This window comes from Felis catus, chromosome C1 (assembly GCF_018350175.1).
Source record: "Felis catus isolate Fca126 chromosome C1, F.catus_Fca126_mat1.0, whole genome shotgun sequence".
Lineage (NCBI taxonomy): Eukaryota > Metazoa > Chordata > Mammalia > Carnivora > Felidae > Felis > Felis catus.
The window spans coordinates 172,013,498-172,037,184 of record NC_058375.1 but is presented as its reverse complement, the minus strand read 5'-3'; the positions used below and the strand labels follow the sequence as shown (position 1 = coordinate 172,037,184).

Here is a 23,687-nt window from a genome sequence, read left to right as displayed (position 1 = left end):
CATATACCCACTACTCACTTTTCTAACACATAATAAGAATGACTTATTTGCCTGCTTAATAGCATATGGCTTTTAGTTTGTATAGTGCTGCTGTTGATAGAGGGAACAGATTGTTCCAATTCCTGGTTTGTCAATGCAGTATCACATATTTGTCATGTGGACAACCTTCCTTCAAATGCTATTTTCTAGTTTGTTTTACAGGCAATAATTGAATGGCATTCCATTTACTAAAGATTTTCTTTCAAATCTGTTTCCCAGTTCTACACCTTTTTCCTTTCTTAGTTTTCTTTTATTCTTACTCATGTAAATTAGTCTCTAGAGAATAATTTAGAGTGATTCACTCTTAGTTGATGGTAAAATACACACACACACACACACACACACACCCTTTACAAATAAATTACCTCTTTCATATCCAGTGTTTTTTGTATTGTTCAGGTACACTTAGTAGTACAGACCTGAAAAGCATCTCCCAGAGAACATTTGTTTTTGAGTATCATTGATAATCTGTCCAGATGTAGTGAAAAGGAATGTCTATGGATAGATATCAAGCCTTCTCCTTTAGAATTTAAGATAAAAAGAGGGTGCCTGGATGGCTCAGTTGATTGAGTCCCTAGCTCTTGATTTCAGCTCAGGTCCTGATCCCAGGGTTGTGAGATCGAACCCTGTGTTAGCCTCCACTCTGAGCGTGGAGCCTGCTTAAGATTCTCTTTCTCTCTCCCTCTGCCCCTCTAACTCCCACCTGGCGGTCTCTCTCTCTCTCTCTCTCTCCAAAATAATAATAATAATATAAGATAAAAAGGAATGAAAAAATAATGAATTTAAAAATTAACTATAAACAGTGTCAACGTAAAACTCCCAAGTTTTAAGAACTGTCTTTTCCACTGAGAATTTATAATGATGATGGAACTTATTTCATTAAAAACATAAAAGTCTAGCTTTTGTGTCCAGAGATTGTTTAATATAGTGCACATTATGAGTTCTTTCTAAATCCCAGCTCTGCTCCTCAGATAGAAATATGAAAGCACAAGAAACTGGAATGAGGCCAGGACGACCAATGACTATTAAAATATATATCCTAACCAAGACCTTGTTTGTGACCTCTAAATCCACATGTTTAACTACATGCCTGAAATATTTGTGAAAAGCACTTAATGCTCAACATGTTCAAAACACACTTAACAATATTTACTATCGCTACCTCTTTGCCAGTGAGTGATACTCATACAGTGCTACAGGAGAGTAATTCAGGAGCATTCTTGGCACATATTTTGACTTCCTTCCCAAAATACTATTTATCATACATCCTGTTGATTCTGTTTAGTGAATGTATATTAAATCTGAACACATATCTCAAAATACATTGTTTTAGTCCAAACCATTTCTAGCTTACCCTGCTACAATTGACCCTTAGCTGGTATATCTGCATTCATTGTTATAGTCTCCCCATCTCATATTTCCCAAGAGTGGGAGTGATATCTTCAAGATACAATCAGGTCATTTTTTTCAGTAAACCTCCAAAGGAAACTTAAATATTGAAATTTCTGGACCTATGCACACTCCCATCACCACCAATTTCTTACCAACTCTAATCTCTAGCCATCTTGGCTTTCCTTCAGTTTCTCAAAAATGCTAAGCTTCCTGTCTTCAAAAGCCACATGTCCATTCCATTTTCTCTGCTGACCCCAACTTCTTCCACCTCTGCCTGCTTATGATTTGTACAGCCATCCCTACATTCCACACTCGATCTGTTCCCCATTGGACATGCTCTCATTCTGGTTGTACCTTTCCTTCATGATACTTCACGTAGTTTGCAATGAACCTATTATGGGTTGAACTGTATTCTCCAAGAAGATGTGTTGAAGCTCTAATCCTCAGTATTTCAGAATGACCTTACTTGGAAAAAGGGTCTTTGCAGATGTAGTTAGTTAAGATAAATTCAATCGGAATAAGGTGGGCTTTTAATCCAGTAATGGTCTGTGTCTTTACAAGACAAGAAGCAGAGACCCACACATGTGAAGATATAGAGACACTCAGGCACAGAAAGTAAAATAGGATGTAAAGATGAAGGCAGAGATTGGAGTAATGCTGTCACAAGCCAAGGAAAGCCTGAGGCTACCAGGAGCTAGAAGAGGCAAGAGAGGATTCTCCCCTATAGGTTCAGGTTGGGAATGGCCCTGCCAACACATTGATTTCTGACTTCTAGCATCAAACTGTGAGAAGATAAATTTCTGTTATTTCAAACTACCCAATTTGTGGTTCTGTGTTATGGCCGCCCTGCAAACCTAACATAATATGTTTAGTGATTAACACCTACCTCACCTGCTAAACCATAAGTTTTATGAAGGCAGAAGACTTGTGTGCTTTTTGCTCACTATTACATTTCTAGCACCTACCCCACAATATCTGCTTACACAATAGTGTCTAATAGATATTTTTTAAGTTTATTGATTTATTTTTGAGAGAGAGAGAGGGAGGGAGAGAAAAGGGGAAGGGCAGAGAGAGAGAGAATCCCAAGAAAACTACTTGCTGCTGTCAGTGAGACCAACGCAGAGATCATGACCTGAGTTTAACCAAGAGTCAGACACTTAACCAAATGAGCCATCCAGAATCCCCTACCCATTTTTGAATAAATGAACATACCATACAAGTTAACTCATAGGAAACACTTCTTTGTATTTGGTTTTGATACAAAATAAATAAAACTATCAGTGCTTTCTGAAAGTAACTCAATTAGAAAATTTATGCATTATTAAAATTGACATAAAAATGAAAATAATAGTTTGATGCACCCCAAAGTATATATGATATGAATCAGTTTCAATTAAAAAAATGGAACTCTATTGAAAAAGGTAAGCAGGTTTTTCATTCAGCATTTTATATATAATTTAAAATATTATATTAATATTCAGTATAAAACTGAGGTTCCTATTGGTGCAGAGTATTTATCTTAATAGGCTCCATTTTTCCATGTCAAGCTGTAGTGCTCCCAGTACATTGCAAGGATTGACTCAATCTTTGATGACTATTCAAACAGAAATTTAAAAGAATACAATCAGAAAACTATAAATCAGTGCTGTGTGGAAAGACATACCTTACAGCAAAAGAAAGATTGACATGTCTCATGACACAATGTAAAGATGTAAATAATGAAAAATGGATTAAAGCTATTAATACTATAGTTATTTCCAGATCTGCCATTATCATTGCACTCTATCAATGAACCTGATGTGTAAGAGACAGGCTAGCATAGTGGGTATGAACTCTAGCTCTGCAGACAAATTACCTGAATTTGAATGACACTTGTAAGTTAGATACAATCAGGTTACTTTCCAAATAGGGTTGCTGCAAAGATAAAATGTTAATTCAAACAAAATTCTTGCAAATGTGTCTAAAACACACTATGTTCATATTGATGCTTAACTGCAAAACTACAGGGGACTTCACATATGTAATGTTTCAAAATGTTCCAGCCAAAAAAAATGTAAATCAATATTTAAAAATTATATTGTCTTTGGCTATAAAATTTTTCATTTCATTTGATTCTTTTCCCTTATACTAATTCAGTCACTGAATTTGTTTGATGGCACAATCCTATTAGCAAAAGACTTTCAAGCTAATAAGCAAATAAATACATGCATTTCTATATAGCATAAAATATTATAACACATTTTAAAATGAGATAATCACACATATAAAGACAATGTTTAGTATTTCTACTTGTTCCATGTAAAGCAATTTGTACACTTGATAGCATATTTCATATACTCCAATTCGGTGACCACTGCATAAGACAATGCATTCTAGAAACAAAGAACCAAATCATTATTGCCTTCCATTGTGTTAATTGTGTCTATTATAGAATCTGACACATAGAGGTAATCAATAAATATGTTATAGGAATGTAGAAATAAATGAATACATGTATCCCAGAGCAGATATATACTTTTGCAAACATTATACATATTGTCCAGAAACTAAGCCTTAAGTAGACAGAATAATTAAGTAAGAACTAAGTCTTCAAATTCTAAATCCAATACTCTTTCACTAAGGTCAACTCATCCACCTAGAAATACAGATAAAAGATATACAAGGGGTGCTGGATTCCTTGGTCAACTGAGGGTCCGACTCTTGATTTCAGCTCTGGTCATGATCCCAGGCTCATGGGATCAAGGCTGTATCAGGCTCTGAGCTGAGCGTTGGGCCTGCTTAAGATTCACTCTCTCTCTCCTCCCCCACCCCTCTCCCCACCTCATGCTCTCTCTTTTCCTCTCTCTTAAAAGAAAATAAAATAAATCTTTGGGGCCCTTGGGTGGCTCAGTCAGTTAAGCATCTTGATTTTGGCTCAGATCATGGTCTCAGGGTTAGTGGGATCAAGCCCCACATTGGGCTACTGGCTGTCAGTATGGAGCCTGCTTGGGATTCTCTCTCTCTCTCTCTCTCTCTCTCTCTCTCTGTCTCTTTCTCTCATGCTCTCATGCTCATGCTCTCTCTTTCTAAATAAACACTCAAATTAAACATATAAAAATAAAATCCATTAAAAACCCAAATATTCAATTGTGAAATATCTTCTTATTAAACATTTGCTATAATTGAAAATAATGATTTACCTATTTTGAGATTCTGAAATCATAAAATATTAGTAGGAGGTTCATGTCTATAGCCTATGAAACTGATCAGATGGTTAATGACACCTTTTACCCTGCCAATAATTAAAACACTCCTCTGTAAAATGTCTATTATATCTCACAAGTTATTTACTATTTTTTGTCTTCCATTTTTAAAGTCTCTTTTCCTGCCTCTCCACTTATAGTGTTATTATAGTCTACTTGAGTATGACTTTCAACAGGCTCAAGCAAGGAGAATAGGTGTGATTCCACACCCTGATGACTGAGCTACTAGAGGAGAAAGGGAAAATCATCAGATAATGTTACTATCGTGTTTAATTCATATTTGATGAATAAACACATGAGTCCATTTTGTTAGTTTTTGAAGACAGATAACTGCTAAAACAAAAAAATCAGATTACTTAGCTTCCTATCTACTGTCAGCAATATAACCTTATTTTTTACTGGTAGTATTCCTTCTGGTAAAAGTCATGGCTCACCCCCTTCTCTTTTATAAATCAATTTTCAAAATCAGCAAATTTTTAGCAGAAAATAAAGCAATGTATTTTACTTCACATTTGGAGGCATCTCTGCCACACAATTGGTTCCTTTTTGAATTTTTTTAATCTTTATTTATTTTTGAGACAGAGAGAGAGAGACAGAGTGAAAGCAGGGGAGGAACAGAGAGAGGAGGGAGACACAGAATCCAAAGCAGACTCCTGCTCTGAGCTGTCAGCACAGAGCCCGATGCAGGGCTCGAACTCGTGAACCGCAAGATCATGACCTGAGCCAAAGTAGGACACTTACCTGAACCACCCAGCTGCCCCATTCCTTTTAACTTGTACTAAAGAAAGTTAATGAACTGTAATTGTATCGTGTGCAGCATTTGGCACACAAAAAGGTATGAGGGATTGATAGGCAATAGCTCAACAAGTTATGTTAAATGTGATTATCTCTACTTTTCAAAAGTTTGCATACAAACTGTCGTTAATAGTTCATATTTTTAATTTAGTGGGCTAAGTATTCATTATTGATTCTCTGACAAACCTATATATCATGTGATATGAAACTAAAACTTATAAAGGCAAAAATATGCATATCCCTGGGAATACCTGTAGACTTATTTTTGGAAATATATAGTTGATTTCTAGTTTAATATATTTTTCTGACATATAGATTTAACCATGAACTTTTTTTAAGTTTATTTATTGAGAGAGAGAGAGAGAGAGAGAGAGCACAAGTGGGGGAAGGGTAAAGAAGGAAGAGGAGAGAGAATTCTAAGCAGGTTCTGCCCTGTCAACACTGAACCCAGCGTGGGACTAGAACTCACGAACTGTGAGATCATGACCTGAGCCAAAATCAAGAATCTGACGCTTAACCAAATGATCCACCTAGGTGCCCCTCATGAACTGTTTTAAGGGTAGAATGTAAAGTATGTAGTTTGTAAATAATATATAAAATTTCTATTGTAAATTAACTGATCTCTTATTCTTTGTAAAATGGAAGTGCTTAAAGCATTATTATTATAAAATTAACATAATTGACTACACTTATTGAGGTTGTGACTAAAACACAACTTAAGACAAAATTAGGCTGAACCATTCACAGCTTTTATAGTCTCTGGCAATAACCTTAGATTCTCTTAAGTTTTCCCTAAGTAAAATGTAGATAATAATGGTACCTGCCTGATTAAAAATCATATTCTTCTTGTATTATGAATACATAATCAATAAAAATATGAAGTTAGAAGCAATGTGATGTAGGGCTATGCTATTATCTTTTGAGTCTCCACTCAATGGATATTTATTATCACTTTTAGCTATATGCTTTTTGTTTCTAGCTTCTGTTTTGCAATGAATTATGTTGTCTTTATTCCCTACTTCAAAATGTTACTATATTTTCTTAGCATAAAATCATCCTTAATCCTTAATAATATTCCTATTCCCTTCAGATATCCCAGAAGCTTGTAACTATATTTAGACCTTTTATCGTTATTGTATGTACACACACACACACACACACACACACACACAGTTTAGAACTGGGCCAAATTGATGAGGATAGAGATAGTAGAAAGCTCCTTACAAATAACACCAAAGGGCCGCTCAAAGGCTCCTTTCTGTTGACACATTACAAGGTGCTTTTCTCTTTGCCCTGCCCATCCTCTTCTTTGCAGCACAGCCAGCAATTAGGAGAAAATAAATTTAGAAGCACCCACATCTTACCAAAAAATATATTAAAAGGATTCAGATCTTTTCATTTTCTTGTATTCTCCCTGAAAATAATCTTCTGAGAAAGACAGGAGGATAACGTACATATTATGAACCATCTAAAGCTGAAAGCCAAGCCTTGACAAATGTGTGCTGCAAAGCCCAGTGATTAGAAAATGGACAGTTTCTCTTATCTTATTCCTATAAATGAAAAACCCAATAATATATCCTAGAAAATGATGGCACTCTTTCAGCTATAAACGACTTACAAATAATTCATTATCTGCTTTGGTTTGAGAACTTCCATTACTCTTAATAGTTACTAAACAGAAGATTGCAAACACTAGGAGTGAAAAAAGCTGAAGGAAGAAAAATTGCAAAGTGAATTGAAAGTACTAGAAAAATATCTTAAGCTCTGAATTTTACTAAAATCATATAGTTTATTAACTAATCTTTTTTCTACCTTGGTGCAATATATAATACATATAAAATATGCCATTTAGCTCATTAAATCTAATTAACTAGCTTCTGTCCAGTTCCCTATGTGAAAAAGAAAAAGAAGCATGAAAATGTATTTATTGAATGCTTTATTGATAAATGGGCAATACTGTAAATTTATTTTTTTTTAATTTTAAATGTATACTTATTTATTTTGAGAGAGAGAGCAAGCATGCAAGTGGGGGAGGGGTAGAAAGGGAGAGAGAGAATCCCAAGCAGGCTCTGTGCTGTCACCACAGACCCTGATTCAGACCTCGATTTCACAAATCGTGAGATCATGACCGAACTGAAATTGAGTTAGACACTTAACAGATTGACCACCTAGGTACCTCTCAAGTTTTTATTTAAATTCCAGTTAGTTAACATATAGTGCAATATTGGTTTCGGGAGTAGAATTTAGTGATTCATCACTTACACATAACAACCAGTACCTACACCAAATTTTAAAATAAAATAAAATAATTTTAATACCAAAGGTAATTGAGATATATCATATGATTTAATAAGAATATAATTAGCATATAAGATTTTATTTATAAATCCAAGCTATCACTGTTAAATCCTCCACATACTTTTCATGAAAATACCTACTATTACCCAACATTTCATAAAGTTATTCACCCTTATGTCTTTTATGTTGTAAATTACATGATGTTTACATCAGGTATGTTTAGCTCAACCATTTGCTTTGTAGTTCAACACAATGAATGAAGAAAATAGCATACATTGAAAATTCTTAAATACTATGATGTGCATTATTACTTCTAATTTCTTCATGTTTCATGAAAGCATGGTTGAAAAGGAAATTGGCTAAGTTAACTAAATTGTCTCATGAGGCTGAAGCTAGAACTAGATTATTTTCTGCTTACAACATGAAGTTTTACATCTTCATCTGTTCTGTAGAGGTTAGACTCTATCGAATTTTAAGATTATGTCCTTATATTCTAACTAAACCTTTTCTAAATTTCATTTTTCCTTACAATGAAACATGCATTTCTGCCAGCTTTCTAAAGGTTCTATTTGGGGGCGAAGTGGGATGAGGAGAAGTGTGGGGCAGAGAACCTAAGAAAGAAGAAGAACAGTCTCGTTTCTCATGTCAAATATGAGTGTGTGACATCCAAGTGTCCTTCTGGAACAAGTCGGTTGAAATCAAGCAACGATAGATATGGACCCTAACCATAGATATTAAGTGAAGTCCAGGATGTTGCATTTTCAACATCTTCAGGTAACAAGTATCATCTAGTCTGAAATCTGTACACCAGAGAACTTCAGTTTTCCTGCATAGAATAAACTAGATAATCCTCTCATAGGTCATATATAGGTGCTAAATTTTATGATCAATTTCCTGGCTTATTTTTCACAGGATTCCCTATAGCACCTACAATAAGTATTATTCATTTGGCATCCCTCATGTTCTATCTGAAAAGCACAAGACCTTGTATCAGCTTCAGAAAGAAGGAAGGACGAGCCTTATTTAAGATATCAATATTGGCAAAAATAACAATAGCTTTAATCGTATAACATCAGACTCTGAAGTAGAGAATCCCCTTATGTTATTTAATCATTACAATAATCCTGTTCACGCATACCCATCTTAAAGCATTTCAACAGTAATTACATATGATTTACATAACATGTTTCAAATAACACCTGGTATATAGCAGGGACTAAATGAACTACAATTTTGTTATGTTGTATAGATAAAAAACCTAACCTAAAAGAGGAAAAATGCCTGGTCCAGGTTACATTGCCAGAATTCAAACCTAAATCTCATTCCAGAGGCTGAACACCTTTCATTATAGAAAACCATCAAGGGGACTGATGAGAAGCAAAGGAGGGAGTGAACACTGTCAAAAGTCTTTAGATATAAAACCCAGCACAGTACTCATGTCCTTGAAAAAAATTGCCAATTCCACAGTCGTCCTAAATTCTAGTCAGGTCTCTCAGCTAAAAATAACCAAAATTAACTCATTACATGAAGCATAAAATACATGTATTGGAAGAGTATTAGGTAGCTGACAGATTCAAAGGTGACCTTGTTGAATGAGTCTTGTTGAGGAACCAAAATTGGCTTGGGCAAAATTCTTCCACTAAATAGTTTGGAACAATGCAGCTGGCTCATGAGCCCCAGGGACTCTCCACTGACAAGGCTTGGCTCACACACAGCCACCGGACACTCAGTGTTCTCCTCTTTACTGCATCTGCCACAGATGACCTCTTAGTGACCCTTGCCTGTGCCCTGCCTCTGAATAACCCTTTGTCCATCATGCAGCTACACCCAAACTGGGAAAAAGAATAACAGCATTCCTTTCATCATTGAGGCCTAGGGTTGTTGAAACAACAACAAGGCTTAGGGTTGTTGAAAAACTAGCCAAGTACTATATTAATGTCATCATCTGGAGATAGCATTCTCGCAGGAATCTACAAATCCTAAAGTAATGCAGAACTTCAGCCAGTTTAGAGAACAGGAAATCATTTCAAACTGATTCCCATCACTGTGGAGGTTTCTACATTTAAAGGATTTTCATACAGATTATCATCCAAATCAGAAAGGTAAAGGTAGTACCATTATTAAGCATTCTAAGACAACAACCTTAGCTGCGATTATCCCAGCCAAATCTGGATGGACCATCATCCAGTTATTTAAATTGATACATTTTCTTATATCAGTTTACAGTCTTCTTAACTGCCCAAGAACAGCCTAACTTTCTTTACTCTTCTTTTCCCTCACTCCAACCCTCCTTTTCCCCTTCCTTCTTTCTATTTGTTTTTAATTCCTAGGATTGTGGTCATCCAGTGGAACTTTGGCCATCAGCTTACTTCAGATTTCCCAAAATATTACCACTGTTATTTTCAGACCTCTGCTATTATATTCATTGGCTGAGGTGGGGGGAAGTGGAGTTCTTAATTACTTTTCAACTAAATAATTTTTTTGATCCCTAGCCTGGCCAAAACTGTTAGTAGAATTACATGTACTTCCTGAGAAACAAACATGCAGACAGACTAAAACTGGAGTAACAATATCTTCTCTGCTTCTCTGGACTACGGTGGGGGTGTAGCAAGAGGGGGGTGAGAGAGGAGACAAAGAATGATTTTCCATGTGTGCATGCCTATTTTGCCTGTGTCCGTGAAAAGATACTACACTTATGTGGGGTGCTGAAAGAAAAGAGAAGAATATCTCACATAGTCTATAGTTTCAATAGTTGATAGGATTGTATTAGCACTTTATTAATGTGTCGAAATAGTTGGCATGTTTAGTGCCTGGAAGGAGAACAATTAGTGACTATAGCATATATTAATTGAATTGATACAGTATTTTAATTAGACCAGTTTAACACTATAAGTAAACAATATCCTTAGTTTCCAATTTTTTTCCTTACATCATCAAATTACGCTTAGAGCTATGCTATGCACTGTACAAAGTGGAACAAATTGTTTTATTATTATTGTCATTATTATTACGATTATTATTACCACTACTACTATTATTTGCTTCATAACCCTTTACCGTGAAATGGTATGGTAATAGATTGTCTTAAATATGGGTCTCCAGGACAGCAACAGCTCAGAGCCTGGAGTCTGCTTCAGATTATGTGTCCCTCTCTCTCTCTGCCCCTCCCTCACTCATGATCTGTCTCTCTCTCTCTCTCTCAAGAATACACTAAAAAAAAACATTAAAATTTTTTTTAAAAATGTGGGTCTCCAGGACAGCAATATGGAATATGCTACATCAGAAATTTTTTTAGTATCACCCTACCTGAAAATAGCCTGTTGAGTTTTTGAGTAGCAGCATGTATCATACTATCAAACTCCTCCAAGTCTTGATCCATAAAAATTGCATCTTTCATGTCACATCAATAATTTCACAGTGATTAGTAACAAATAGAACAGTTTGTGTTATTTTATGCAATCTGTACATTTTCTCTAAGAAAAGTAATCCCAATTTGTATGGAGGAAATTCCATTGAATTTTAATAAAAGTGGGAAATTTGAGTCTCAGACATTTTTCAACTATTTTTCTGTAATGTGACTTGTGGCAATAATGCAATATGTTAGATTTCGCAATTTCAAATATTATTTATTTCGTGTTTTAGCTATTCTTGTGTCAACAAATAGTGGTCATCACAGTCCACCTTTATTTTGCTTAATAATGTAATTCCATGAAAATGTGCATCAAATTTAATTATATATTAACTATGACATTAAAATAAATTGGACATTAAGTTTCACAAAATGATTTGGTTGAAGATACTTAAAAGTACTCAGAAACATCAACTTCAATAATGAAAAATGACACAATTTCAGCCAGGAATATAGTCTAGTAAGGTATAGTTGGACATCAACTCCATCATGTCAGCTCCATTTTGATACATCACATGTGACTAAGGTAGAAAATAACTACGTGGTGAAATACACAAATAGAGCATACGGCAAATACATCATACCTATGTCACATGACCATACTGACTTCCTGGTCAGTGAAATTTTAAAGTGACTTTTGGCTAATAAAACTGTAATAACTGTATTTGACAAATCTATTAATCCATGATTATTTACTATATACAGGTCTATGTAAGAGCAAGAGGAAATGTTATGCCGCCCCCTAGTGTAAGTATTAATTTTGTAACACCAGAACAGCAGTGATCCAAGACCTTGCAAGGGAATCAGTTATGCTAATCATTATTGAAGAGAGTTAAAAGAAGTCCTAAGTTTTTCTAAAGAGTCAGCTTCTTAGGAGTACGGAGTTTTATGATACAAAATTTTATGATCGTTACCATCATTTAGAGTTTCTTATGTATCTAACCTGGGCAAATTACTTTTCATTTGATCTGCAACGTGTTTTCTAGGTAAGAATTATTAACAACTCCATTAAACATAATATAATTTATAATGAGATAGGTGAAATTGACCAAGGTCATAAAGCCAGTGACTAGTTGTGGTAGACTTCTAGGGTATCATCAATTATCTCTTTTTCTTACTAACAGAACACTGCTTTTATTGGGATTAGTGATGTGTTCCCAGCTTAATTAATCACGTTTTTAAAAAATCATGTTTTCATCCTTCCCTACACTTAGTAGTGGTTCTGTGACATTGTTCCATCAAAAGAGATATAAGCAAACACTGTTGGGTGGGAATTTTTTTAAAAAGAACTGTCAACTTTGTTCTTCCTACTTCACTCATTTCATTTTTTTCTAGATTAGAATGTAGATGTGATGGCTGGAGCAGTAACCACCTTACAACTGTGGGAAAAATATATATAAAATCAAAGAGTCCTTGGCTTTGAAATTATTAAGCTGCTTAATATATTATATATATATATATACACACACATATATATATATATATGTTCATGAAGTTTTCACATGTATATATGTGTGTGTGTGTGTGTGTATATACATATATGTGTGTGTATATATATATATATATATATATGTATATATATATAATTAAAACACTATTAGATACAGAGTTGATATTTGGGGTTTTGGTCACAAACAACTCCACTCACTACACACTGATACAGAGGTATTTCCGGAATTTGAGCTCAGATTCATCTGGTTATAAAGCATTTATACTTTTAACCACTGGGTAAGTATGGCAGTGAGTATTTTGATGAAGACATGCTAAACTGGATGCAAGAATATAATCCTGGAGTGAAAGCAGTGATTCTCTTCCCAGAATGAAGGTACTTTGTCTCATTTCTGCAAGAAGAGGTGATTTGCTAAATATCAAGTTTTGAAAGGTAACCTTACGATATTTCCACTGGCACTGGAGGACTTGGAGGACACTGGACTATGTCACTTGAGATGTTTTCATTAAACAAAGATAGAATCTATATTTTATCCCCTCTTTCTATTCTTGACCAGTTATAGGAAAAATAATTCAGTACAAACCTCTCATCATTCAACCCATTCCTTCTCAGCAACTGGTCTTAACTTCTTTCCCAGTAATTTATTGTCCCAAACTTTCCTGCTTTCCATAATCCATCTAAGGTGCCTAACAACACTCTGAGCTCCAGATCTGTACCAAAGTCTTCTCCAAATTTGCTTGCTCTACATTGAATTATGTAGTTTCCTATCTGAAAGACACAAACAAGGCTTGTGTGGGTTAACACAATTTGGATGGATTAACCTTTGAATTATTGTTAGTACTTTAAATCTCCAGCAGCTGAATATGGGAGGAAATCTACATACTAGAACTAACCATGTCCCTCTGCCATGACACTTCAGCTGGGCCAGGAGAAAGCTCTGAGGCTCAGAGTAGGCTCAGAGTGGAGCCCTGTATAATTCAGTCTCACAGAAGGAATCAAACATGAGCCCAGGAACTCTGAGTGCTCCCCATAGAAACCCTACCTCTCTGCTATCCTCCACCACCCCCCTGATACTACTACCTGTACTGGGATTATAAAAACCAATTTTACCCTACCCTGTATCCTCAATAATGTCAGTTTCACAAGAAGCCAAGAATTTCCAAATTCTTCATTCTCTAAACTTTAATCTCCATGTGATTATTTCATATCCTCTTTTATGACACAATTCTCTGTATTTCCACATGTCCTAAAACACTTGGACTGTGCTTTCTTGAATTTTGAAATGCCTATTATCAGTGAAATCTCTTTAGCTTTAGACTTTCCATTGAAGTTTCTCTTTACTTTTTGATCCATATGATCTGTCTCTCTTGAAAACATTCCCCTGTATCTCAAGAGATGGGTAGATGTTTTATCTTCCCAAATCCTCATATTAATGTGCCAGTGCAGGACACATGTCCTTCTTGTTCCACCCTGATAACTACTTTTTAATGTTTATTTATTATTTTTTAGAATATTTTTTCATGTTGATTTATTTTTGAGAGGCAGAGAGAAACAGAGCATGAACATGGGAGGGGCAGAGAGAGAGGGAGACATAAAATGCAAAGCAGACTCCAGGCTCCGAGCTGTCAGCACAGAGCCAAATGAGGGACTCGAACCAACAAACTGCGAAATCATGACCTGAGCCGAAGTCAGATGTTCAACTGACTGAGCCACCAGGTGCCTCAATATTTATTTATTTTTGAGAGAGTGCAAGTTGGGGAGGGTCAGAGAGACAGGGACAGAGGATCCAAACTGGCTTCACACTGACAGCAGTGAGCTCAGTGTGGGGCTTGAACTGCAAGATTATGACCTGAGCTGAAGTCGGATGCTCAACCCACGAGCAGCCCAAGTGCCCCTCCACCTTGATAATTCTTGACTGTTCTCCTTTCCTCCCTCCTCCTTAAAAGTCCCCAACTTTGGAAGTCATTTCCTTGAAATTATCTTCGCTGATGGCCTTGCCTCCCACCTGTTTGCAACTATCCATTCTCATGTCGTATCTAAGAAAGAAAAAAGCAGTCATTGGGAACTTTCGGTTAGGAGTTTATCTGGATCTGAGAGTAAAGTGGGTATTATCTTATCAAACAGGAAGAGTTTCCCAGCCCACTAACATCAGGCAAGGTCGACTATGAGCGTGATGGAACAGAAAACACAAGACCACTCAGCAATCATGTTTGAGGACAGACAAAACAAACACTGTTTTTGTTACCAAACATCCTCATCTGCCAGCTGACATGAGCAAAAGCTGCTTTTTTGCCAGTTACAGCTTTACCCCCACTCTGTCCTTGCCTCCTGGATAAAAAGGACTAAGAGAACCAATTATAGAATTCACCCTCCTTTCTTATGGTATCCAGAATAAAACAGTGCTTTAATCAAAGCTCTACAAAATCACTTTACCCAATCTCAAATCCTATATAATGATTCCTTATTCCTTCTTCATGAGATGAACCAAGGTTCCCCGTAGTGTGCACTTTATCTTCTTCCCCGCAAGTACCAATATGTCCAACTTGGTTCAACTAGAATTGTGTTTCTAGTTGTTTCAGCTGGAGGGGCATTCACAGGATTCTATATATTTTTATGAAAACATTTTTGTTTTTTTAAAACTAAGTCCTTCATTTTACATAGCCCCCTTTGAAGACTGTTTTCTTAAATTCTGCCTACCAAATAATACACTCTTGATATTAGGGTTAAAATATTTTCTCATTTAAAGATAGCCTGATTTTCTTGGGGAGCCTGGGTGGCTCAGTCAGTTAAGCATCCGACTTCAGCTCAGGTCATGATCTCACAGTCCGTAAGTTTGAGCCCCATGTTCTGTCCGCACAGAGTCTGGAGCCTGCTTTGGATTCTGTGTCTCCCTCTGTCTCTGCCCCTCCCCTGCTCAGGCTCTGTATCTGTCTCAAAATAAAATAAAAACATTAAAAAAAATTTTTTTTAAAGACAGCTTGATTTTCTCCAGATACAATAAGTGCATGTGTGACTATCTGTTGGAGCTGAATAGATAAAAATAACTATATTTTACATAGTTATAAAAGTTTTTTTGGGGGGGGGAAGCAGAAGGATTGATGGTGGATAGATTGTAATCCAGGCAAAGATATAAAATAAAATTATTATAATTTTTTTGTAAGGGAACAGAAACATTCCACAATGAGGTCAATCAATTTTAAACCTAAATAGTTTTAAAATGTCAATTTCACCCATTTCCTATTAAGTCCAAATATGATTTGTATTTCAAATATTGAGTTGCCTTATTGTAAAAGAGTTGTAATAAACTGATCCTCTATATATCAGTCAGGGTTCTCCAGATAAACAGAACTAATAGGAGAGACAGATAGCCAGACAGCCAGCCAGATAGATAGGTTAATATGCTAGGGAATTAGGAATTGACTGTGTGATTGTGGTCTGCAGATCAGGCCAGTAGCCTGGAAACTCAAGGCAGGATTTGATGCTGCAGTCCTGAAGCAGAATTTTTTCTCCGGGAAACCTCAGTTTCTGCTCTAATAGCCTTTTAACTGATTGCATGAGACACATGCACATTTGTTTAGGTTAATTTCTTTGATTTAAAGTCAAAGAATTGTAGACATTAACCACATCTACAAAATATCTTCACAGCAACAAGATTAGTGTTTGATTAAATAATTGAATGCTATTCTGGTTGACACATAAAGCTAGCTATGAAATACGACAAAGGTCGTTTTTCTAAAGCTATTTAAGAAAAAAAATATTTTCTTATAATTTGAATATGGCATTGTCATCATAAGTATTTAATACATTTAATGTTCTTATATTTACAAAAGTATATGACTTTCTTCTAATGGTGTCAAACCATTATGAAAGAGTCCAGAGTACTACATCAAGTAATGGATTTTGTTTACTTTGACAACTAGGATTAAGTTTTAATTATTTATTACCCCATTTTATCTTATACTGTGATAGAAAGTGTACTGTAATACATTTATAAAATTAATGAAACCTTGCTAGTTGAAAACACCATCATAATGTAATATCTAAGTGGTAAATAGTTCCTCAGAACCAAAGAATAATTTCAAATGAGGTAAAATAGATCAGGTGGTTTCAGGCTAAAATTTTTAGAAAGAAAAATTAATGAAATGATATTTCTTATTTTTTGTAGTTAGCAATATAAAAAAGTGAGAGACATATTTCTTCATGAATATTGGCCGTAGTACACCACAGATTAAAACTGGTATCATTTTTCTTTCTAGAAGGATTACTCAAACTCCAAATATACAGCCATTGCCTAAAATGGTAATATCTCAGGGTCACTGAAGGAAACTATTTCAACATTGAGCTATCATTACAATTATTAAAAATATTATTTCCCCTGTGCATAATGCTTTTGAAAAACTATTTTCCAAATATGTTACATTAACTAAACATGTTTATTAAAAATATAAAGAATAAAGTTATATTCAATATTAATTTTTAAAAGAACCCAAACCAAGAAATTACTGAAAAGATACCTACAGCCTGAGCAAAATTTGCAATTCTAAAATGCATCACCCTCAAATCCACATATTTCTTTATTGTGATAACATTCCTAGATGTATGATCTGGAAAATACTTTTAAGTAGCTCAACCAATACATAGCAAATAGATACTATAAAAATATGAACATGCCAAAACTTTTTGAAGAGAATTATCTACCTACTAGTTGGTACAACAAAGGGCACATGCAGAATGATGAAAACGTTTCTCTCCCCATATGTAAAATTTGGTTCTCAGGCTAAACAAGGAGTGAGAAATTCAAGTGCCTTCACTTGTCAGGAAGGTAATGCAAGTAAGTGAAAAACCTATGTAGAAGCGAAGAGCAGTGTAGACAGCAATGTGCATTTTTCTTTGAATGACATTTAAACTCAAATATTTTTAAACACGGTGCACACTAAACAAACTACGTCAGCCTGAATTTGGCCCTGACTACAGCCATAGGAGACCTTGGACTAGGTGATCCCCAAGGCTCTTGTTGATCTGTATTTTCAGTAAAAATGTTAATTGCAGTCATCAATAACCTAGAAAATATTGGTGAGTAGCTGAGAAGTGATGATAAGATATTATATCACTATTTGAATTTCAGCTTTCAAAAATAACTCGATTAGTATTTAATGCACTAACAAAGCTATGTCAGTATCAGGGTATTACTTGATAATGTTGGCCTTAAAATATTGTTTGTTTATGAGTAGGTCATAAGTAGGTCATAATATCAATAATTCAATTATAAGTTACTTTCCTTACTTGAAAAATGTGTTGTAAAAATGCACACTTGTAAAGATTTTACTACAATAAAAAATAAATATAGCAAAGAATATATGACACCTTCAGTTCAGAAAAGTGAGACACAAGATGGTCTTTCATGCTGAATATATAATAGTTTAAAAGAAATTTGGAAGAATATATCATGGACTAATTATGTGAACAAGTTTATAAAGAGGAAAGTTTGGGAATATCCTAAGATAGCACTCTAAACCACCCTCATCCCTGACCTTTCTTGAGGATATCAACCCAACAATGGTAATTTTTCATCAGCAGTAATTCAACAACTAGTCTCTCTAGTCTTATGCACAATATTAAATGTGCCATGTAAGTGGGTTTCAATGAGTGGAGAAACCTTTTAAATTACATTCCCTAGGAGATATAGAAATGTGTAAGGTAATGACATGAGTAATAATGCTATATTAGATAATGATAATTAGAACAAAAGGCCGTAAGAATATATTTCAAAGACTTTCCTAATTTTAGTGAGTTCCTGTATACACAAAGGAAAAAACCCAGAATTTTTCATTCTTTTCAAAATGAATACATATGAAAACGTCCTGAGTGACAAGAAACCTGCAAACATGTCAAAATATATGAGTATTTTTTCAACACATTCAAAATGAACAGGAGCGTACATGAATACATCTTAATGCATAATATTTAACACATGATGCTTCGCACAGAGCTGGTGGTGCCTAGAATAGTGCTTTACAACCAATGTATCTCAATAAATCTAAATGAATTAAATAACAAACATGTTGAGAACCGATTAATAAATCAATACTTCTTCTCCTGCCAAATATGGTACTTAATATATTTGAAAAGGAGGACAGCCTACAGAAACAGAGCTTAGGCCAGACAGAAAACATTGATGTTAGCATATTGGGGGATGAGACTTAAAATATATTTGAATTCAAATTATTCTGTGAATCTATTTCTCCACAGCTGAAGGTGAGTGGAAAAGGAGGGTGCCTTCAAACAACAGATAACACCTACACCATCTCTTTATCAGTGTGGATATAAACACACCAATTCCTATGGAACCCCTTAATTTAGTATCTAGATTATAAAGGAAATATGTCTGGAATTAGGAAATCGAGATTATAATATTGTTTACTGTATTACCACCATTTTCTTCTGAATTCCACAGTCAGTAAAATAGGCATAATACTCTTATGAGATAAAAAATTCTGACTAATAAAATGTAATGAACAAATTAGTAATGATTTCCAAAGTTCCAAATTTCATATTAAAAGTGAACAAACATGTATGTAAACTATGTGAAGAATATATGTTTAAATATTTTACATTAAAAGTTTTTAAATATATAATTAGGGAAAATAAATGTTGTGGCACAATTGAAAAAAAACATCAGCATATCCAATAAATAATTTTATACACAATAGTTCTATCTAAGGGATAATCTAAGGAAAAAGAATGAAGATACATGGATGGTAAACTTTATTCATTGCCACTAAATTGTATAAGTTTTCAGACATATCCTGCAGCACTAATAAAATATTAGTTTATCTCTTATTCCATGGACTTAAAGCTATCTCACGGATACGATAATATTTATAACAGAAATCATGACAATTGAAATGACCTTTCTCTTTGCTTGTAAGACCCTGCAAAATGAACATTTATATATTTTCAGTTAAAATTGTCAAGAGGAATGTATTAGAAAGCTCAGAAATAACGTCAAGATTAACAGCAGCCTTGATCTCTAAGTGTCTTTTCAAAATTGTATGTATGAGTGAATAATATGATCTATGGGAAGACTGTACATTTTGAGAATCTCTTCAGTATAAGTAGCAGGATTACATTCTGGATTTTAGGGCTAAAGCAATTAATCAGTGTCACTGAAGCCTGAGGTACCCTTATCATATAAGTAACTTTTAATTCATGAAAGAACACTGTATTAACAGTTATTGCTTATCTTAAATTGTTCAATATTTTTTGAAGATTATAAAATCTTTTAAAAATATGAATTAAAAAAATGTTCAGAGTATCCATTAGGTCATTCAGTAATTGAAAATATTTGGAATGTCTTTGGTAAAGTCTAAGCACTTTTTACCTGAATGGTTTTAAGTGTGCTTTCCTGAAATAAGAGAAAGCGAAATATTAAAATTCTTTTAACTTAATACATATATCAAAATGCAAAAATGTGATGATGTTTTAAAGGCAAAATTCAAAATATGTTAAAGTCAAATAGACAAGAAAGTAAAAAATGCTCTCATAGTTTTTACACTATGAAACTGGTATTAAAAAGTAATACCACAAATTCTTAGCTGAAAATATTCAAAATGTAGTACACATACATTTTTAAGATAATATTTGTGTTTTTTCTTAAGGTTCCTAATTCTGAGAACTTTGAGGTTCAGTTTTCTGAACTTAGCTTGTAGTACCTTTTAGTTTACACTAAGTTCTCATAGTATCCTATATGTTGTAAAGAATACATTTTTAGGTAAATATTGATAGCTATTTAATTAAAAACATTCATTTATGGGTATGTTTAGATCTCTTCTGTTATACTTAAAGGCAGGCATAAATCTCATTCTCCTTAATAACAAAATCCTAGGAACACATATAGAAAACAAATGTATGACATATATTATGTTGTAAGGTAATAGTTTCAAATATAGTTGGACCATATATGAAAATATACCTAATTTTATTCAGTGTAAATCTCTTACACAGGAAATATATACTTGGGCAGTTTATAAACACAATCTGGAAGGATTAGCCACTAAATCCTTGTAAGTCCTTTTACTATCAATAAGAGAAATATAAGAGCAATTTCTAATCCTTCTTATTCCAGTTTATGCCCCAACAGTTGCCCATATTTATTCATCTCATTTAGATAGCTGCTTTTTAACACCCATTTTAATCCCAAACTTACACTGGCAAATCTAGACTTTAACCTATCTTTTGTCAATATGGATGATAATGAACGGCTCAGCTTCAAATCCACAACAAGCAAATCAGCATAGGCAAATTGAACCACCACTAGAACCCAAAGTTGACTTAAGAAATCAAGATTATCAGAATTTTAACAAGTTCAGGGCTGGCAACTTTTTTTTTTTTTAATGTATTCTACCGTGTGTGTGTGTTTACTTACACCATTATTGTAAGTATAAAGATCTTGTTCAGTAAATTTGCTTTTTCCCACAAGTAAAACTTGATTTAAAAAACAAACTGATGCACACTTCCTTTAAATTGAGGAGTCCCCCCCCATGCCAAAATATTTATCTTCCCACACAGTGAGTTACTTAAGAAAGTAATTACAACCAAAACAATTTCAATAATTCCCTTAGCCTTTGCCTACTGCTGTGCATAATACTCCACTAAGGAAGACCCTAGAAGAGTATTTTCACTTTCTTTTGTTCAACACCACAACAATAAAAGCAACAAAATAACCCTGCTTCTTTGCATCTTAAAAATCTGAGAGGAGGATTCCAATAGATTCACAGGAAAAAAAGAAAGAAGATTAAGTGTATAATATCAACACCAGAATTCATTTAAATGAATGAATACCAGAATTCATCTAAAACTTTAGAAGAGAACTTTTCAGTTTTGGAAAATATCCCATCTCTTTAAAAAAATTACGTAGAATCATATTTTAAAATATGCAAAGAAAAGGAGATTAAGAATACTGTATTTACTTTTGGACTAAATGAGTCTGTCCTTAAACTTCTCCTACTCCACCTTCTCAGGCTCAGTAACCACTTTGTAAAAAAAAAAAGGGACCCAGGCTTTAGTGATGCATACATTTGCATATTACCCCCTTACTCTAGCTCTGCTCTCCTTGCAGAACTTAGCCTTAACGAGCCTTTCCTCTATTCCTTTTGTATCATTTTGAAGTGTACACTTCTCAGAAGATACAATACATGGGAGCCAGTCAGGCAAGGAGGTTTTGTAGCTAACAGGGGATCTGGAAGAAAAAGTAAGAGCTATTACCCTGCACTATCTCAATGCTCAGCACATCCTCTGCCACCAATCAGAAGTACTCTTCCTACTAGGACGCTGAAAGATGAAGCTCTGTGGTCCAGTGAGAACCTCCCAGCAACTGCATGGGTTCTGCATGTCTGGCATGTTTCCTAGTGGCTCTTATTGTGACATAGTGCTCGCCCTTCACACTTCTCTCCAACCTCTTTTGAGTGAACCGCTTAAAGTGGACGATGTGGGGTTCTGGAGTCCCTCTGTTAAGCTTAGTACCGACAACTCCTCACTAGAGAAGTTTGCTGCCAGTCCTTCAGGAGACAGCCGGAATACGAACTCCTCTCGAGACCATCACTCAATCCCGCCACTTACTCCGCGCCACCAGTCACATGGTTCCCTGCTTCCATCGGAGACACCCACATCCCCATTCACCTTCAGCTTCCTAAGCCAAAAGATGTGAGAGGGTCACTCGGGGTTAGGGCCCTTCTCTTCTCTAAATAAATAAATAAATAAAGAAAGAAATAAAGAAGGTCCTGTTGACACAGTTTGCTTCAAATGAGGAGACGTTCTGGTAACCTCCAGCATTATGGAGTGAGGTGCTGGGAGTCCAGAGCATCGTCGAAGTGTCAACCTAAACCATGGATCCCAGCTTCCTCAAGATTCCAGCGTTTTTTCTACCTCTAATTCTCACCCCACACCCACAAGACAGATCCATTAATATATTATAAACCAAACTGAATCGCGACACCTCCAAAATCTCACGGTAACCTCAATCCTCCAAATGTCCAAATGCCCTCTTGGGGGTGAGGGGGGGGGGCGAGAGAGAGAGAGAGAGAGAGAGAGAGAGAGAGAGAGAGGGAAACAAGCTATTACCAGAGTTTTGTTCCCGTTCTTGCTGAGAGGGCCCCGGAAAACTCCCTTGATGTTGCGAAAGTGTCCGTTGCTGAGATGCGTGGAGCTGATGACAATGTAGTAACACTCCATGGGGCAGCCGCCGCCTCCTCCACCGCAGCCGCCGCTTCCATGCACCTCGCGCCCGCAGCCGCAGCGCGCCGGAGCCCGGGCAGGGTGGGCTGGGGACCCGGCGCGAGGGCGCACCGCCGCCTCTCTCGCCCGCCGCGGGGAGACAGACCCACTACAGCCCTGTGCCGAGCGCGCCCAGGCGCCTCCGCCTCCGCATGCTCTCGGCGCTCCCCCTCTCCGGCTCTTTCTCTGCTAATTCGCCTCGGGGCGACGCGCCCCGCGGGAGGATCGCGGGCTGGGAGGGGCCGGCCGGGCGGCGGGACCGAGCGGGGGAGCCGGAGTCAGTGCCGGCGCGGCGGCCGAGCGGAGCCGGGCAGCGGGAGCCGCCCGAGCGGCAGCGGCGGCGGCGGCGGCGGCGGCGGCAGCATCCCCCGCGCGCGGCGCCCGCACTCGGAGTTGCTGCTGCTGGCAGGCATGAGTGTTATTATAGTGAGCGGCGTTGCCGGTCCATTGCACTGAGCCAATGGCAGGGAGCCACTGGGCTGATACTGAGAGCTGTCAGAGGAGTACATCTGTCACCCGCTGCCTCCCCCCCGCCCTCCCCCCGCCGCCGCCGCCGCCGGGACCCACGGCCGCGCGGGTCCGGGCGCGAGTGGGAGCGCCCAGCGAGCGGGACGCCCCCCGCGCGGCGCCGCGGCCGCCGAGGGCCAGGGACGCGACGGCCACCGCGGGCGGGCGGCAGAGCGACCCGCGACTGACAAGTGGGAGACTCCTCTAAGGTGGGGGCGGAGGGGAAAATGAAGAGACGGAGATTTCTTGCCTGCCAGTGGGGAGTGGGGGGAGGGGGGAGGGG

General features: G+C 36.5%; 1 protein-coding gene across 1 annotated transcript in view; it reads right to left on the bottom strand.

Annotated features, from left to right (window-relative positions):
- ZNF804A (zinc finger protein 804A) overlaps nucleotides 1-22,970 on the bottom strand; it is a 285,927-nt gene extending 262,957 nt beyond the window's left edge. The window contains exon 1 of the mRNA XM_023259534.2: nucleotides 22,745-22,970. Within this exon, the coding sequence (XP_023115302.2) occupies nucleotides 22,745-22,855 (111 nt within the window). The 5' untranslated portion in view covers nucleotides 22,856-22,970. The remainder of the gene's footprint in view (nucleotides 1-22,744) is intronic.
- Nucleotides 22,971-23,687: the final 717 nt, after the last annotated feature.